The 21,187-nt window shown below is 34.5% G+C and overlaps 1 protein-coding gene across 1 annotated transcript; it reads right to left on the reverse strand.

The window, feature by feature from the left end:
- Positions 1-8,022: 8,022 nt before the first annotated feature.
- On the reverse strand, positions 8,023-17,248 carry LOC132547047 (glutamate receptor 4-like). Its single transcript, XM_060210795.1, has 10 exons — positions 17,158-17,248; positions 13,172-13,468; positions 12,789-12,988; positions 12,203-12,259; positions 11,495-11,737; positions 11,035-11,145; positions 10,705-10,830; positions 9,703-9,912; positions 8,574-9,385; positions 8,023-8,266 (listed from the first exon to the last, which is right to left on the reverse strand). Exons 1-10 carry the CDS (start codon positions 17,246-17,248, stop codon positions 8,023-8,025), a joined length of 2,391 nt encoding a protein of 796 aa, XP_060066778.1.
- Positions 17,249-21,187: the final 3,939 nt, after the last annotated feature.

A 21,187-nucleotide genomic window follows, 5' to 3' on the forward strand; every position in this document is an offset into this window, starting at 1 on the left:
TTGTAATCCTATTTTTGAAGTTGTTGATCTTTTTAATATTATATTTATTTTGTTTTGTAAACAGTTTTTTTTATAATAAAATACTTTTACTGTTCAGAACGCATTCATTTCTTTTTATTTGTGAAATGCTATCATCCTTGTCAATATATCACATCCCTGTCAGTATATCCTGTCCTTGTCAATATATCACATCCTTGTCAATATATCCTGTCCTTGTCAATATATCACATCCTTGTCAATATATCACATCGCTGTCAATATATCACATCCTTGTCAATATATCACATCCTTGTCAATATATCCTGTCCTTGTCAATATATCACATCCTTGTCAATATATCCTGTCCTTGTCAATATATCACATCCTTGTCAATATATCCTGTCCTTGTCAATATATCACATCTTTGTCAATATATCTTGTCCTTGTCAATATGTCGCATCCTTGTCAATATATCCTGTCCTTGTCAATATATCCTGTCCTTGTCAATATATCACATCCTTGTCAATATATCACATCCTTGTCAATATATCTTGTCCTTGTCAATATATCTTGTCCTTGTCAATATATCACATCCTTGTCAATATATCCTGTCCGTGTCAATATATCACATCCTTGTCATTATATCACATCCTTGTCAATATGTCACCTCCTTGTCAATATATCACATCCTTGTCAATATATCACATCCTTGTCAATATATCCCGTCCTTGTCAATATATCACATCCTTGTCAATATATCACATCCTTGTCAATATATCCTGTCCTTGTCAATATATCACATCCTTGTCAATATATCCTGTCCTTGTCAATATATCACATCCTTGTCAATATATCACATCCTTGTCAATATATCACATCCTTGTCAATATATCACATCCTTGTCAATATATCCCGTCCTTGTCAATATATCACATCCTTGTCAATATATCCTGTCCTTGTCAATATATCACATCCTTGTCAATATATCACATCCTTGTCAATATATCACATCCTTGTCAATATATCCTGTCCTTGTCAATATATCACATCCTTGTCAATATATCACATCCTTGTCAATATGTCACATCCTTGTTAATATCCTGTCCTTGTCAATATATCCTGTCCTTGTCAATATATCACATCCTTGTCAATATATCATATCCTTGTCAATATATCACATCCTTGTCAATATATCACATCCTTGTCAATATATCACATCCTTGTCAATATATCCCGTCCTTGTCAATATATCTTGTCCTTGTCAATATATCTTGTCCTTGTCAATATGTCACATCCTTGTCCATATGTCACATCCTTGTCAATATATCACATCCCTGTCAGTTTATCTTGTCCTTGTCAATATGTCACATCCTTGTCAATATATCACATGTCACATCCTTGTCAATATGTCACATCCTTGTCAATATATCACATCCTTGTCAATATATCCTGTCCTTGTCAATATATCCTGTCCTTGTCAATATATCACATCCTTGTCAATATATCCTGTCCTTGTCAATATATCACATCCTTGTCAATATATCCTGTCCTTGTCAATATATCACATCCTTGTCAATATATCCTGTCCTTGTCAATATATCACATCCTTGTCAATATATCACATCCTTGTCAATATATCCTGTCCTTGTCAATATATCACATCCTTGTCAATATATCCTGTCCTTGTCAATATATCACAATATATCCTTGTCAATATATATATCACATCTTGTCCTTGTCAATATATCACATCCTTGTCAATATATCACATCCTTGTCAATATATATATCAAAGGATATATTTGTCAATATTGTCCTTGTCAATATATCATCCTTGTCATCCTTGTCCAATATATTGTCAATATATCCTGTCCTTGTCAATATATATCCTTGTCAATATATCACATCCTTGTCAATATATCCTTGTCAATATATCAAGCCTTGTCAATATATCTTTCCTTGTCAATATATATCCTTGTCATCCTTGTATATATCCTTGTCAATATATCACATCCTTGTCAATATATCACATCCTTGTCAATATATCATGTCCTTGTCAATATGTCACATCCTTGTCAATATGTCACATCCTTGTCAATATATCACATCCCTGTCAGTATATCTTGTCCTTGTCAATATGTCACATCCTTGTCAATATATCACATCCTTGTCAATATATCCTGTCCTTGTCAATATATCACATCCTTGTCATTATATCACATCCTTGTCAATATATCACATCCTTGTCATTATATCACATCCTTGTCAATATGTCACATCCTTGTCAATATATCACATCCTTGTCAATATATCATATCCTTGTCAATATATCACATCCTTGTCAATATATCCTGTCCTTGTCAACATATCACATCCCTGTCAGTATATCCTGTCCTTGTCAATATATCACATCCTTGTCAATATATCCTGTCCTTGTCAATATATCACATCCTTGTCAATATATCACATCCTTGTCAATATATCACATCCTTGTCAATATATCACCTCCTTGTCAATATATCACATCCTTGTCAATATATCACATCCTTGTCAATATATCCCGTCCTTGTCAATATATCACATCCTTGTCAATATATCCTGTCCGTGTCAATATATCACATCCTTGTCATTATATCACATCCTTGTCAATATGTCACCTCCTTGTCAATATATCTTGTCCTTGTCAATATCTCCTGTCTTTGTCAATATATCACATCCTTGTCAATATATCATATCCTTGTCAATATATCACATCCTTGTCAATATATCACATCCTTGTCAATATATCACATCCTTGTCAATATATATCCAATATGTCCTTGTCAATATATCACATCCTTGTCATATATATCCAATATATGTCCTTGTCAATATATCACATCCTTGTCATATATCCTTGTCAATATATCACATCCTTGTCAATATATCACATCCTTGTCAATATATCCTGTCCTTGTCAATATATCACATCGCTTGTCAATATATCACAATATATCCTTGTCAATATATCACATCCTTGTCATATATCCTGTCCTTGTCAATATATCACATCCTTGTCAATATATCACATCCTTGTCAATATATCCTGTCCTTGTCAATATATCACATCCTTGTCAATATATCACATTCTTGTCAATATATCACATCCTTGTCAATATATCACATCCTTGTCAATATATCACATTCTTGTCAATATATCACATCCTTGTTAATATATCACATCCTTGTCAATATATCCTGTCCTTGTCAATATATCACTGTCCTTGTCAATATAATATATCACATCCTTGTCAATATATCCTGTCCTTGTCAATATATCACATCCTTGTCAATATATCACATCCTTGTCAATATATCCTGTCCTTGTCAATATATCACATCCTTGTCAATATATCACATCCTTGTCAATATATCCTGTCCTTGTCAATATATCACATCCTTGTCAATATATCACATCCTTGTCAATATATCACATCCTTGTCAATATATCCTGTCCTTGTCAATATATCACATCCTTGTCAATATATCACATCCTTGTCAATATATCACATCCTTGTCCGTATTACATGAGTTGTCTGTAAGGAGTATAGACGATTTTACAAAGGATTATAAAAAACAAAAGGGCAAGATTTCCAATTTCCTTGACTTTGACTTGTTTTGTACAATAGCGAGTTTGATGAAGACACCGCCCCAAGAAAGTATCCATTACAAGCCTTTTATCTTTCTGATATTTTATTTTACAAATCAATATATATTTTCCCGAGATGGGAATGAGTTTGGTCCTCATCAAATGATTATAAGTTACAATGGACAATCCACAGTGGGTAAAATGTTTTAGAATATCGTGAGAGATAGGTGCCAAAAGCTGGTAGAGTTCCAGGGTCTAACAGTCGTGGAAGAGCGCAGTGTACATGAATAGATTAAACTCATAATTATAATGAGTTGTTATGATGTAAATGATTATGTTTAAAATCAAATAAATGTAATTATATACTTCAAAGATAATTTTCATAGTAACTAAAATACGGATGTATCTTGTAATCAAACGGTTTAGCATACCAAAGATTCCATACATGCGCATAGTAGATAAATACAGTTCTTTTAGTCAGACAATGTTATACATAACTGATACATTCACATCTTTTAGTCTTACAATGTTAAACATACTAGATAAATTCACCTCTCGTAACCTTACAATGTTATACATAATAGATAAATTCACCTCTCGTAATCTTACAATGTTAAACATAATAGATAAATTCACCTCTCGTAACCTTACAATGTTAAACATAATAGATAAATTCACCTCTCGTAACCTTACAATGTTATACATAATAGATAAATTCACCTCTCGTAACCTTACAATGTTATACATAATAGATAAATTCACCTCTCGTAACCTTACAATGTTATACATAATAGATAAATTCACCTCTCGTAACCTTACAATGTTAAACATAATAGATAAATTCACCTCTCGTAACCTTACAATGTTATACATAATAGATAAATTCACCTCTCGTAACCTTACAATGTTATACATAATAGATAAATTCACCTCTCGTAACCTTACAATGTTATACATAATAGATAAATTCACCTCTCGTAACCTTACAATGTTATACATAATAGATAAATTCACCTCTCGTAACCTTACAATGTTATACATAATAGATAAATTCACCTCTCGTAACCTTACAATGTTAAACATAATAGATCAATTCACCTCTCGTAACCTTACAATGTTAAACATAATAGATAAATTCACCTCTCGTAACCTTACAATGTTATACATAATAGATAAATTCACCTCTCGTAACCTTACAATGTTATACATAATAGATAAATTCACCTCTCGTAACCTTACAATGTTATACATAATAGATCAATTCACCTCTCGTAACCTTACAATGTTATACATAATAGATAAATTCACCTCTCGTAACCTTACAATGTTATACATAATAGATAAATTCACCTCTCGTAACCTTACAATGTTATACATAATAGATCAATTCACATCTCGTAACCTTACAATGTTATACATAATAGATCAATTCACCTCTCGTAACCTTACTATGTTAAACATAATAGATACATTAACCTCTCGTAATCTTACTATGTTTTACATAATAGACAAATTCACCTCTCGTAACATTATAATGTTTTACATAATAGATAAATTCACCTCTTGTAACCTTACAATGTTATACATAATAGATACATTCACATCTTTTAGTCTAACAATGTTATACATATTAGATACATCAACCTCTCGTAGTCTGCTATATGAGAACTGAGTGATAAGTTATGAGCCTCATATTTAAGGGTTTGAGGGCGGACATATTACATTATTTTTCAGCATAATCCCTTTCAGTATCGATACACTTTTGCCAGCGATGTTTAAGGACTTCAATGCCACTCTTGAGGAAGTCTTTTTCTGGGCAGTTCATGAAGTTCTCCAGTTCATATATGACGTCATCATCTGATTGAAAGTGGGTACCGGAAATAGCTTTTTTCAATTTTAGAAATAGATCAAATTCTCATGGAGTGAGGTCAGGCGAAAGCTTTTTTCAATTTTAGAAATAGATCAAATTCTCATGGAGTGAGGTCAGGCGAATAAAGCAGATGCTAAATCTATCGAAAGCCACAATCGTTAATGGCAGCCATGGTCTGTCACTGTTACTGAGTTTTCTGTGGCGCTGGAGTTTGATATTTCTCTTAACTGCCTAAGAAGTGATGCCTAATATATGTCCATGATTGTGTTCCCCTTTGCAGATATTCTACCATCAGAATATCATCAGCATCCCAGAAAACCGAGGCATAACCTTTCCAGCTAATTGAACAGACTTTGCTTTTTTAAAGGGGGTAAGTCAGGGTTTACACTTTTTTTTATTTTTATTTTTATTTTTTTTTTTTTTTTTCCTTTGGGGTGAAATGATGGACCTACGTTTCATCCTTAGTTACAAACCTCTGCGGAAAATTAGCAGGATTTGCCTCTAAAATGTTCAGATAAGCACGCGACAAAGTCCGCCTTGTGTGCTGCTGATCGACTGTCAGAAGTCTTGGTACCCAACAGGCTGAGAGCTCCCTCATTGCAACTTCTTTCGTAAGAATGGAATGTACCCTCTCCCCTTGAAATGTCAACTGTACTAGCTTTTTTTCTTTGTAACTCGTCTGCCAGCCATAACAATAACAAGGACTTTATTGACCATTTCCGAGGTTGCGTCATCCCAAAGGCTCTGCCTGCCACGCTTAAATTCTAACACCCATCTTTTCACTGTAGCATTTGAAGGAGCATCATTCCCTAGAGTCGCTACCTGTCAGTATGGATATCCAGTCTTCGGGTAGAGTCAGGGCATAACAAGATACATGCACCTCCTTAACTTTTTAACAGTATGGTACATAAGACTCTAACAGTATGGTACATGATACATGCATCACTCAACCCTCGGTACATAAAAGATACATGCACAGTATGGTACATAAAAGATACATGCACCTCTTGTAGTCTAACAGTATAGTACATAAAAGATACATGCACCTCCTGTAGTCTAACAGTATGGTACATAAAAGATACATGCACCTCCTGTAGTCTAACAGTATAGTACATAAAAGATACATGCACCTTTCCAAGTCATTGTGTTTTCGTGTTGCAGTTGATTCGATATTCAATGTTCTCTTCCTATTATCACAATTTTCATGCAAGTTCTCGTCAACTGATGACGGAGTTTCAAAAAATGCAGGACGATGAAATGCATGAGGAAGTTTTACGGTCGTTATCGTGATCTTCATTGAGAGTTTTTTTTTGTGTGCGGCTTGAAGCTGAACATATTTTATGCTCGTTACTTTGCCTGTTGGCTCCGTTGTTGTATACCTTGTTCTATTTTGAGAACGTGACATTACTTACTTGGATTGACCAAGATTTACATGATGGGTGTCGTCGATGAACTTTTTCAGGAGTCTCCGTGTAAATCTGTCTTTTATTCATATTTCGCCACAGTGTTTTAATGAATTTGAGATTGAATTGTGATTATGTTGCCATGTTGGTATTTTCATGTTCTTAATATGTTTAAAGTTTTGACATCAACAGGAGCATTTGTATACTTATATAAACAAAGAAAACATCATGTCAATGACTGCAATTTCTATTATACTACTTCGTCCCAATACAAGATGTATAAATCTAGTACTTACTAAATTGTTAGACAAGTATGTACTACGAGAGGTGTATGTGATTATGTAATGTTAAAAAGGCAACGCTTTAAAAGAAAGTAGTTTTCGATAATGTTTATTTGAATCTATAAGGTAAAAAGGTTGTAATGTATTACTGTATGGTGATTGTTTAAATGGGTTAATGAGTTATCGATCAGTAACCAAGAATTCCTACGTAAAGTACTCCTTTAAATGAACCAATAACGTTGCTGAATCTAATTTATCACGGAGAGTTAATACTACATTCAATAATGAGAATTGGACAAGATCAATTATCAATTCATAAATTTTTCAATGGTCAGGCTGAACGAGATTATCTCTCTACTGGAGTACTGCTTCAGATTTTATTACTAGTAAAAATAGAGGTAACAAACAGGGGAAGGGGGAAATTCAGTCAGGTATTTTAGTCAAAAATGTTCGTCTTTAAAGATCTTCGCACGGGCGCCAGAAAAAACAAGAAAATACCAACATGTCAACACAATCATAACCAAAACTAAAATTCAATAAAACTAGGGCGAAATGTGAACAAGAGAAATATTTACACAATCATGCCAATCGCTGTTTCCTTGTGTACTATGTAGGGGGCAACCTTTGTCACTCGGTGTTAAAAGTTTTATGTTAAAGGTGATGAGTATGGGTTTGTCGTTTTGGGATGAAAAGTTTTATGCGAGGGCAAAACGGTCAAAGTACGTTATAATGAATCTTCTTCTCCGTGTGTTCATTTGTTATAGATAACTTTACAAGATATTTTCAGGTTTTTCAGCCAGCCCATACTCAGTTTAAGTCGCTGATGTTGTACACGAAGTATTCTTTGCCTTGACTGACACACCTATAACATGTCTCCCTGTATCTTATGTGTGTTGTCAAGTAAAACACTATCTGGCATCTTTTCATTTTCGTTGTCATTTCTCGCTAACAGGTAAAACTTCTTGAAGAGGAAAAATGCCACTGAGCATGCCATACCAAAACCTCCGACGATGAAAACTCCCGCCATGTGACCAATGGAAAACTCGACTTGCGTTGACGATCGACTAGCCATTTGATTGTCGCATTTACGCTTGTTATCCCACCACCTAACATCAAAGAATAAAACAGCTGTATGATCATGTATGTCGCAATCACTTTAGAAGCAAATGGGAAGAAAACTTCGAATTTCGAGGAAACAGACGAGTTTGTTACATGGCACAATTCATATCTATCTATAGAACAAAGAAATCAAATATTGCATTTCCATATGATCAAAAACATCTTCTAGTTATGGTTATTTCGAACATACATCTTGACAAATATATTATTTGAAGTAATGTTAAATAAAAAAAAAAGCGCCGCCCACGAAAAAAAAAAACATCAAAAAATCATTTACTATCAAAGAGTGCTTACTTTTTCTGCATATCTCGAATAAAATTTCTCTCCTTGAGTTGCAGGAGGCCAATATTGATTTTAGTTTTAAAAGAGGCCCCGGCAGGCATCACAATCCCGTGTTCCTGTAATCGGACAGGTATTCCCACCATCTTAGTCTCGCAGTAGTTTTTCTCCGAGTAAAGGTTGATAAGATAATCGAATATGAAGGCATAATGTCCTTGCTCAACTCTTTGTCTGCCCACTGAGGAGTTCTGAACCAATCCGTAATCAGACTCGCGGATTTTTTCCCAGATCTGTTTGTATACAGGTCTACTGCCATCTTGTAGGAACTTCATCGTCGCTGACTTATCTATAGTGCCACATTCGATATCGCTCCTTTCCGCGAGCTCTTCCAGTGACGTAACAGGCTGTTCCAGGTTTGTCGTAGTAAGGAAGGCAGCCATGTTTGCTGTGTACGTACTGACTGTAATGAGAACGAAGAATGTGAACCCAGCCGTGACGATCCTCTGTGATGTCGGCCGTGGAGAAAAATCAGTGCCGCGCATGAGCAGTGTGCCTATAGAAAACCATAGGGTTTCCTTGACTGTAAACTGTCTCTCGACGCTGGTGTAATCCAGAATGTATAAAATGACGGACACTACAAAGGACGCGCCTACAGTGGCTAGCCAAAGGTTCAGTGAGAAAGGCTCCATAAACTGGAAAATGTTTTTTGCCTCTTTCGGTTTCTTGATGAGCATGTTGACTCCCGTGCTGATCACTCCAAGACTAAAATCGATAACCTTTTCCCTTGAGGACGTGATAGAAATGGCGCCCATCCCAATGTTCGCCCTCTGCAAGAAAGACAAAACAACACATATATAAGTGAGACGTGCTTTCAGCGGGATACAGACACAACAAAATTGACTTATCGTAAAGAGGCTGTTACTTGATATTGAAGGACCACGGGTTTACAAAGGCTTGGTATAGGCGTGTCTCAGATATCTGTTAGGACATACACGTTCGTGATAAATCGCTTGGAAGATACTTCCCAACAATCAGAGCATATCCGAGTACAGAGGCAACATATTTTGTCTCAAATCAGAATAAAATGGAGTTTAGCTTCAGGTCATTGAAGACAAATAAACCGATTAGACAAGCCATTACGTACCCCTGAGAGAACCTCCTCTACCATACCATTCCATGAACCGTTAGCGTACTCCGACCCATAAACGTTGTATGGACTTTCATAAATTTCATATTTAAGCTGGAGAACCTTTGCTAGTTCCCGGAGAATATCGATAGTGAATCCTTCGTAGCGATCGTTTCCCTCGTAACTATGACCATTCCGACCTTCCCTTCGAATGACAAAAGGTTCCTCCTGGAAACAACGTGTTCAGTTATTAGCAACTGTTGAATATGAATTCGATAAACAATTTTTTTTCTACTTTTCTGTTTTTATTAGCCCGTTTTGACGTCTCCACTTTCTACACCTACACTTTTCAAAATAATATTCAATAATACATTATGTCACACGCCAGCATAGATTGCTATCAACAGAAATGAAAATCAAATACCGTAAATGGCTTAGATTTCCTGAGCATTTTATATTACAAACACACTCCTTCAGACATATTTAGGAAAACATGACGCAGATCTGGAATTTACTTTTAATTGCGACTAACGAGCTCTTATAAACCAGGCCTCAGTTGCTCGAAGCTTGGTTAGCGTTGACCAGTGGTTAGTTAAAAGTTTAATTGTTGCCATTGGGAAAAACAAAACAGTAACTTAAAAATATCAATCTGATATGTATTAAAAAATCTACAGCTGTGAAATGGGAAAGGATGTTCTAATTTTTGTTTACTTAATATTTTAATTTTTTCAATAACCACTCGTTAATTCTAACCAAACTTTGAGCAAATCGGGCCCGCACTCTACAGTACTTCGACATTGGTAACCAAATAAACATGGATGCCATCGAGAGTTCTTTTCAAACAAATTATCGCGCGACATTTGGATTCGCGATAAACTATCCTTAATTATTAACGCGAAAATAAAACTGTTATGATTTACAGTATACCAGATAATAATCGGCAGGGGGAGGGGGTAACTTGTTGCTCTAGCGAATGTATTCAGATACAAAACTTTAGATATAGCTACAGGAAATACTTACGATGACGACGACGACTTTGAGGACGTCATCGAAAATGCTGCCTTGATCCTGATCACCATCAAGACTAGATCTTCTCAATCGTAACCGTTCCTGGACACTCGCACCGCCGGGGTTCCATTCCCCAACCTACACAGACAAATAACGTCAATACTATCAAAACATACGGAGAAGATGCAGTAATAATACGTTTAACAACAGATGCGCGATTAATTTATCGTTAACAATGTGATTTTGTTTGTCCCTCACGAATTCTTTAAGTTCTTTTGTGTCTTTGCATTGTAATGTAGCGTAACCAGGAAGTTTATAACAGCTGTAACACTCTATACTTACCTTGTGAAATAGACCCATACCCCCATGGTTAACCAATCGTAACGTGTAATTAACACGCTTTCCTTCATCATCAAACTGGACATGACCAGTCAATGGAGAGTCGAAAGTCACCTGTATAGAACACAATAACTATCTAAAATCTATAAATGTGAGACAGTCACATCCTAATACCGTAAACTTACTAATGTTATGGCATTATTGCTTTTTATAAAAAAAAAGTGCATTGTTGTCTTATCGCAACACTTACTGTGTGACAAAGAGTTAAAACTGTTACTAATATATTATATAGTTTCATTGTATCTTATTGACATTACTTAACAAAAGGTAACGATATTTATATCAGATGATCTTAAAACAATGAATCAAGAGGGATGTTTTTATTCTAACAACAAAAAGAACGAAACCAACAAACAAAAATCGTGTTGTAAGAAAAACAATAAATTTGCTCAGTTGTTATTACCTGGCGAAGTGCCTCCAGGAACCTCGCTTTTGAGAAATCAGGGTCGAAGAAGTCCCCAGACAGTTCGAGGTAGCGTGTTTGGGCTCTACTGACCAGCTCTGCTGCGTCCGTTGCTGCAGCCTCCTGACTGCTTGTCAAGTTGACGTTGTTAAATGTGTACCTGAAGGCCAGCAGGCGGCATCTTACGGCGTACAGCCCTTTCCTATACATGTTCATCTCTTTGAGTGGTTCTAGGTACATGGACTAGATAAACAGGAACAATAGTGTTATACGACCATGGTGATATACGTCGACACAATATTAAATACGACAAGAATAGTGACAGTTCAGATGATCTACCTCACTTCCTTTAATATTATCACATTGCCAGCTCGTTGTTTAACGGTTGTGTTCGCTTCTTCCTCATTCCAGTGTAATTTTCCTTATTTTTCCTGACTATGCTGTATTCCTCCTTGATTTAAATATGATATTTGTTCTAGAGGGTAAAGCCGTTAAGACACACTTGTTGTTAATATCGATAACATATCCCTCTAGGAAAACCTCTCCTCCTATCTATGTTTCATCTCTATCCGTGACGGTTTGTTTTTTTCGGCTGGAGAGTTCCTTTGTTTCATCCTATTCGCATAACCCCTCATGCATCATTGTCAATTGCATTTCTCTATTGCGTAATTAACCTACAATTTTCAACCACGTTTTATAAAAACTTACCGTATCAAGTAAGATGAAGACGTTGTGTTCATCTTCCAAGAGACCAAATGCCATGGCCTGTTGATAAAAAAGAAACGGATTAAATCTTCATTTTCTAGTTTTCTTACTTGCTCTTCTTTGACATGGCTCTTCATATCAAGCCATGACATACACTGGTAAACCAATTATCAAAATCAGTAAGAGTTCTTGTTTACCACAACATCAATAATTTGCCATAACGTATGCTTTAAAATTTTGTAAACATGTATTTTCAGAAATAATTGTGAACGTTGTGAAATATACATGTACTCGATCTAGCAAAAACTTTAAATTATTTGCAGAGGAACATAAACAAATGATCACCAATTATCTCCCTTGTAGTGTTATTTTCTTACGAGATTTTACATTGATTACCTCCCTTAGTTCTCTTCTCTCCACGAGGACAGCGTACGTAAGGTAGATAACTGAGGAGGAAACCAATCTAACAAGATATCAAAATTTCACCATTGCTGCTAAAATTAACTCTTTGGTGTCGTTTAAAATGGGTTTGAAGACTAAAATCGGTGATCTTTTAAAATAAGAAGAACAAAAACGTATTATCACAAACCTCCTTTAAGACTGTTTCTACAAGCTTGTCTTTCTCGTCACGCGGACTGCACGTGAGTACCACGCGCTGTTCCAGCATCTGTGCGTTTCTCAGGACGTCTCGCGTTTGTTCATTGGTCATTCTCCTGTTGCCAAGACTGACGGCGTAAGGAATTGGCGATATATTACTCTCAATCATCTGATTCACCAAATCCTTGCATTCTAAATAAACAATAACCAGAGTCATTTTTGTATATTAATCATAGAAAAGAACAGAATTAATTTCGTTCGTTAATGTAACGTCTATTCAAGCTAGTAGTTTGATCATGATAAAATCGTATATTATTACAGGGAGCTAAAACTTTTTTTGTCTGCAAGTGACATTTCTTCTTTAAGGAAACAAACCCTGGTTCTCTCGTGGGTTATCTGGCAGTACTACCACGACACTTGTCCAGTTCTGTGTCTTGCACAGATCAACAATGGCTAGGTTTATTTCTGACGCAGCAGGCCTCATTTCCACTACTGAATGCCATTGGACGGAGTCCGTTACACGGTTGTTGTCCACCCAATCAAATCCCTTGTAATCTGTGACGACGTATGGGATGCCATTCATTTGAAGAATCATGGCCATGTTGGTGTAAAAGGGGCCGATGACGACGGTCAGTCCGTACTCACTACCGAGATTAGCCTGGTCGTCCACCTCTGTAATATTCAACAAGACCACATGCCTTCAAATGTGAAAATTATGAAGTATTTGTCCAATATCAACACAAAAGAAATAACGTTTCATGATCTCATATGATGCATTTGTCATATATCACGGTTCAGAATACACATGTGCTTGTAGGTCTTCTAAAAAAACTAAATATTAAATCATAGGGCTAGTACACAACACCGTCTAGATTTTGACATTTCTTTGGATCACTTTGTATTTTCTTCATTTTTTCAGGTACCGAAAATTTAGACCCTGTTTTAGTGTTTGCTAATATTGACGGTTATGGACATAAATGTAAGATGTCAACTCGCCTAGTAAAATATTCAATAACTGTCTGGTCATTACACCACTACGACATCCCCAAAAATGTATGCGGAAGTCCTAGTGAATAGACAGCTAGAAATTATCAACATGATAGATGGTAGATTGTCTATTACATAAAAAGATCATCTAGATAGCAATGCATATAAACATATGAATACCAATTGTACAACTAACACAAAGCAAAGTCGGACACAATTACGACAAGTACTTTAAATATGAAACTTTTGGATAAACAAATTGTGTGAATTGGTTGATATTTTGGAAACACTAACACAATTGTGGAAGTATATGTATATGTTCATGAAATACCAACTGAAATATGTCTTTCTACAGGTAATATCATTCCCATTTGATCAAGTAACTCAATAATTTAGTTTATATTTTTAACCAGCATTATAATTTGGCAAGCAAATTATTCGTGTGTTTGTATTTTTACAGAGTCCCTTTACAAATTATTTGTGTATATGTATTTCTACGGAGTCCCTTTACAAATTATTCGTGTGTTTGTATTTTTACAGAGTCCCTTTACAAATTATTTGTGTGTATGTATTTTTACAGAGTCCCTTTACAAATTATTTGTGTATATGTATTTCTACGGAGTCCCTTTACAAATTATTCGTGTGTTTGTATTTTTACAGAGTCCCTTTACAAATTATTTGTGTATATGTATTTCTACGGAGTCCCTTTACAAATTATTCGTGTGTTTGTATTTTTACAGAGTCCCTTTACAAATTATTTGTGTGTATGTATTTTTACAGAGTCCATTTACAAATTATTTGTGTATATGTATTTCTACGGAGTCCCTTTACAAATTATTTGTGTGTATGTATTTCTCCTTTACTGACATATTTCATCTGTATTTTATTGTTATTTTAAAATATTATTTCGTGAAAAAAACATTTCGAAAGAACGAAATGCTTTTTCGTTAAAGCGCAATAAAATAAGTGTTTAGCATGTTTGCCAGGTAAGTGGCTGCGTATATTTAAGTATCATTTACATGGTATTTTGTTTCATTGAATATTTTATGGAACTTGCCGATATACTTACAATGTACTTTTACACTAAATTACCATATATTGCTCAACTGTTCCGTTAGGTGTTTTCAATTTAAAACATGATGCATAGAAGCATTTGTGTTTGTTTCTTCTTTGTTTCTTTTTTTTTTTTTTTTTTTTTTTTTTTTTTTTTTTTTTTTTTTTTTTGTTTTTTTTTTTGTGTGTGTGTTTTTTAATTGTTATTTCCATGCTCCTGGTTTTGATTAACATACAGTTAATGGGCCATACAGTGCTTTCTAGTGTAGATAGGCCAACATCAGAAGCTGTGCACCGTTAGATCCGCATGTATATGTCCTACACATTTAAATCTCATTTCCAACAGCGGACACGTTCTATGAAATACCAAGTCGAAATTGTTTCAAAGTAGGAATGGATATGTAACATGGCTACCGAAAATTCATACCGACAAATAACGTGATATCGGTTATATACATTTTATATTACAGGGGGTAAAGAATGTTCTATAGTTATTTTTAGATTTCATAAAGAAATCATATTTATCGATGATGTTATAAGATAGTTGAGGTATCAGTATAAAAGTACATTTGATTTTAACGTCTTCTTTTAACAATAATTAATGTATTCTGTTTATGTGTCAAGTTATATACTTAAATATATAGAAGTGATATATAACTACACCATTACCTTAAGTTTGTTTCCCATAACAGGCGCCTTATCGGTAAGTCGCATTGTTATGATAGCCTTTTTAAAACGACCATTAAGGATTTATACTGATAACCGTAAATAAAAGTTTACTGAAACAATGCAAAATTTGGAATCGTCGTTAAAAAGTTATTTGAAAGCTTCGTTTTGCTCTGATGGACGTTAATCTATATTTAAATTCTTCTAACAGAGCACAGTTCAGATTATACACAGCCTGATGTTGTTCCAAAATTATCACTATCTGTTATATGAGAATTACAAAACCTATCGATTTGCTCTGATGGACGTTAATCTATATCTAAATTCTTCTAACAGAGCACAGTTCAGATTATACACAGCCTGATGTTGTTCCAAAATTATCACTATCTGTTATATGTAAATTACAAAACCTATCGATTTGCTCTGATGGACGTTAATCTATATCTAAATTCTTCTAACAGAGCACAGTTCAGATTATACACAGCCTGATGTTGTTCCAAAATTATCACTATCTGTTATATGAGAATTACAAAACCTATCGAATGATGGGGCCAATGAAACATTTCTAATCTTGGTTTTCATTATTCTTTAGATCACTCTGGTTTTTTTGCCTCCTAGGCTTTCAATGTTAGGCCCTGAGCATCACCGATGGGTGTTGGGAGGACGAAACAGCTGTACGATGCAGTAATAATGATACATTATTAGATGTAATTGGTTTGTTCGTTATGTTAGTTTCTGGTAAAGTTGTGTTTGCATATCGACAATTAACTCATTCATTATTCAAATCGATGGAATTTGGTTCTATTATATAATATGATATCAACATGCAATAGAGATGTGATTTACAGAAAGGTTGTTCAATATCTATCACTTTGACATGTAATCTATTACAGACATGGGGAACATGCTATTAATGAAGAAATTATGCGGTTTTTTTTTTTTGTTTTTTGTTTTTGTTTTGTTTTTCAGTTTTTCTATATGTATTAATAAAAGCCTGTCATTTCACCACGATTAGGCATGTGATGCAATATTTAAACATTTTCCTATCCATATCAGGGTATGATCTTACATATGAATATTGAATATCACTATATTGGCCGATGGATTGATTTTTACTGCTGTCACTTGGTTAACAAATCCCTAGGTATGGGGAATTTCCGCCCCGCTGTTATTGTGACAACACAGTTTTACAGAGAAATTTAATTTCAACCCCGTTGTCAATAAACATGGCTATCAAAAAATCGATAATATAATTAGAAGCTTGTTTTTGTTTCTGGGAGTGACCTCAAACTAATTTGATAGTATGATTGACACTTGAAGTACTAAACAGTCAATAACTTATGTATAGTATTTCGATGAATTTTTGCGACATTTTAATTTCGTAGTCAATACGATTACAAATACTAATACTGTAAAATGGTGTATTTTCGTGGGTTACAAATATTCTTATTTTAACACAATATTACTTCCTTGGCACCTGATTTCGTGGATAAATTACTAGCACTAGAAAATTAATTACAATCCTTAAATCTTAATCATCTCGAATATAGAGTGATCTCGAAATCAATAATAAAAATGTAAAGTCTAAATCACGAGATAATTAGCTCACGGAAAGTCCATAATGACTTATGACTTTTCTAATTCTCTGTACTTACGGGCATTCATCCTTTTGGTGATTTTTGTCCAACCAGAATGTGGGATCTGGAGATCTCGGTCGATATCCATGATGACGACATATGGCGGCATGAAACAGTTCTGTACTGCTGTTTCATTATTCTTGATGTTTGCTGTTACAAAGTTCTGAAACGAGCGTCCTCGATCAGAGCTAAGTACACCTTCAGAAGTGAAAAATATCATTACTAAAACACAGAAGTTGCAAATACTTTTTGCATGTACTATGTACGGCATAATTATGCATATGTATATGTGGAACGATAATTTCTGGCATTTTCCAAAGCTGGAAAACGAAACTGTGGTGAAAATTTAACAGGGATTAGTAAAAGCCGTGATAGTCGAAAGCAAACAGTCGAAAAGTTCCACTCATGGCTTCCTTATTTCTGTTTTACTGAAAAGTGACCATAACACCTCAAGGAATATTGTTCTGGGTAATGTTTACCCAAGTAAGATAAACTATTTCAATGATTAAGGTACTCCCTCTCTCCTGGGAGACTGGCCTATCCTGACATTTACTTTCTATGACGGTGAAAGGAGACTAGGCTATCCTGACACTTACCTACTATGAAGGTGTATGGAGACTGGTCAGAAGAAGATGGCATACATTCAAGCTTTTTGCCTTGGCACTGAATGAGCATAACCATGAGGAGGCCGAGTTGTCCACAGAACATAGCTCTCCATGGTCCAATACGGTTCATCATATTTTCTTCTTTGACGAATTTTCCTAAAATGTTAACCATCAGATTACCTGATAGCGAGTATTCTGTAGGAATAATCACTATGGTACAGTGATGTAAAATTGATATTGTGACTTTGGTAATCAGTAATCGTAAAAAATATCAGTGGATATTAACATATCTTTGCAACATTGCATTTAAGAAATGAGCACCGTAAGCATTGGTTATGGATTTGATTTTAAAGTTACAACACTTTTGAAATTTTGAAATAATTCCCTCTCTCCATTTTCATATTGTTTTGTTTTTTTGTTTTGTTTGTTTGTTTTTTTTTTTTTTGTTTTTTTGTTTTTTTTTTCCTTCTATTTTATTTTATTTATTTATTTTACATTTATACATATGGTACATTTATATGTTGTTTATGTACACCTTGCAAGCTCGCGTACGTGTACATAAACAACATATAAATGTACCACAATGTCGTCAAATTAAGTTAAGTTTCCATTCTATAAAGTTTTATCAGAGAGCCATATTGCAAGAAAAGAGAAAGAAAAATATTTTGTAAAAATATTTAGTTCTAAACTAAATAATCTTACCTAAAATTACCAGAGCTATATTATTTCACGTGTCAATATGACGTCACTATTGTACTGTATTCATGACGTCACAATCCGTATCTATGTAAATATGTAAAACATCTGAAGAAGAAATGAAAGCGCTTATGTTTTACATCATGTGTTTTCCAGTGTTTATCTTTTTCTGTATATATATATATAAAAGAATTATAGTAACATTCTAAACATCTCTAAGGGCATTCCTAATCGGCACAAATAACCTATACGTAAAACAGCGTTATTGTGTTAATGTCACGTATTTAAATATTCCTTTGAACTGCAGTACCACTGACGTATCCTTGAGGAACAAACATGCTGTATGATGGGTGAAGTAAATGTTTACTTTCTGTATTGACCGTTTTCTGTGATAATCCAGACGTAAAACATATATACATTTTATAGACTAGAATATTACTAATATTATCAAACACAACATCACTCTACATATAATGAACGTGCATAAGCACACCGTATATTTCAGTAACACGCCCTCAATATCCCGCATTGAAACGAAATTCGTTCAGGAATGTGAAGTAAGCGCTATCAGTTTGTACCGTGGTTAACGTACTTGAATAACAGTGAATGGATCGAAAGGATCTAATTATTCTATTCCGCGTTAAACAATCACCAGCTCAACCACATCAATTGTTATTCGGGATTTTCGTCTTTCATTCACCACATTGAAAAAATAACCATTTGTTTGGCACCATTATTTTTTGAGAAGTTAAGCCTGCTTCAGAAATAAATACATAAATTTGATAACAGTAGTGTCATCGATATTTTGGTGAAATAACAAATAACCAACATGGTAGCAAAATTTAACTGTTTCTAAAAGACACTCCTACTCAAAGTTATGACAAAATATTATCGTAGATCATGAGCCAGCTATATTTCTCACGTTAATAACAGGAAGAAATGGAATCTTGCTGCACATAATCTGTTGTGACGTGATGTGTTATACAAACAATTATAATCAATCTCAAACACATGTGTAACCCCAGACGTCTGTTGATATCGAAATCAATGGGATCTAATAATAAAATTACTACAGTTCAACATTTATGTTCGACTTGTGATACAGATGGTTTGCATGTCAATGATATCTTATTCATATGATGTTATCATTTAAATTGCCCCTAGTGTATAGTGTCGGAATCTTTCTAAATATTTAATACTCATACATCAATACATCCCGTGTAACATATTTCTACATCTTCAATTAAATGCGTATACCATATTTGTACAAATATATATAATTACCTCCACGAACATGTCGGCCCAAACGCAACATTGATTCGAGAGTTGAATCTGTGTGTTGTGATGATAACCTTTAACAGATACTCATCTTTATCTAATAACGTAATAGCTTTTCCTGATAACCTAAAACTAACGTACCACTTGATGGCTTTGTTATCTCTCTAGTCAACATAATATTGGAAACATCGTTCATGATTATGTAGCGCTCACCAATCCCAACTGGAAACGTCACCCAGCTCAGTGCCTCTCTCAGATATTCGTCACATCTCCATTGGACTAAAGTGACCAAATTTTACTTTAAGGGCGGACAAACTTTATGTCGCCCTAAGCACCTAATTTTGTTACAAAAGAATTCAACATTTTTTTTGAAATAGTTCGGTGAATGTTATGTAAATAATGAAAAGCAGATTAACAATTTCTGTTTAGCTGTTTTTGTTTGAGCAATACTATTAAATCCTTTGGTCTAATTCATCACGATCCAATAGTGTTTGAGCAATACTATTAAATCCTTTGGTCTAATTCATCATGATCCAACAGTGTTTGAGCAATACTATTAAATCCTTTGGTCTAATTCATCATGATCCAACAGTGTTTGAGCAATACTATTAAATCCTTTGGTCTAATTCATCATGATCCAACAGTGTTTGAGCAATACTATTAAATCCTTTGGTCTAATTCATCATGATCCAACAGTGTTTGAGCAATACTATTAAATCCTTTGGTCTAATTCATCATGATCCAACAGTGTTTGAGCAATACTATTAAATCCTTTGGTCTAATTCATCACGATCCAACAGTGTTTGAGCAATACTATTAAATCATTTGGTCTAATTCATCACGATCCAACAGTGTTTGAGCAATACTATTAAATCATTTGGTCTAATTCATAATGATCAAACAAACGAACAAAAACGCTAAGCATACTGCAATTAACTGATCGCGACTATATGGGGAAAAGTTCACGAGGAAAATTTACAAAATGAACAGCGACGAGTGGTCAATCAAAAAAAAAAGAGGCAGGATGGCCGAGGGACGACCAGAGGTATTTAGAAGTCTTGGTGTTTTCTTTCCGAGGTCAACCTAAGGAGAGTGAAATGTGAAATAGATACTAAAATAATGGGATGATATTTTAGTCGCAACTTTCTATTTCAAATAAATGAATTAAGTACGGAAGGCCAGTTTTGGACCCTTGAAAAGGCACCGTTTTAAGGATTCAAGGTTATAGCAGAATTTCACATTTCGAACTTGAATTCCGATGCATTAATTTGGAATTTGGCAAGTCTTGGTGCCATTATTTCTTCTTGTGGTTATATGCGAAGTAAAAGTGAATCAGTATGCTATTGTTAAGAAGGACATCAAAAGATTTGATGTACCACAAAGTTATTTTAGAATTAAGACGGTTCGTTTAAAAAAGTTTGATAATCGCTCACATTCATGAAATGACTGAGATTAACGTTGTGTTGTTA

This window comes from Ylistrum balloti, unplaced genomic scaffold, assembly GCF_031769215.1.
Source record: "Ylistrum balloti isolate Yb309-2 unplaced genomic scaffold, AGI_CSIRO_Ybal_v1 Utg369928, whole genome shotgun sequence".
In the NCBI taxonomy this organism is placed as follows: Eukaryota; Metazoa; Mollusca; class Bivalvia; order Pectinida; family Pectinidae; genus Ylistrum; species Ylistrum balloti.

Bases quoted from the DNA above. Each gene is read 5' to 3' on its own strand.
- LOC132547047 (XM_060210795.1), bottom strand. From the start codon at position 17,248: ATGCCGCCATATGTCGTCATCATGGATATCGACCGAGATCTCCAGATC. The intron at 13,469-17,157 runs GTAAGTACAGAG...TGAATATTACAG, and splicing joins CACCAAAAGGATGAATGCCC to AGGTGGACGACCAGGCTAAT. The intron at 9,913-10,704 runs GTAAGTATTTCC...CGTTGTTTCCAG, and splicing joins TCAAAGTCGTCGTCGTCATC to GAGGAACCTTTTGTCATTCG.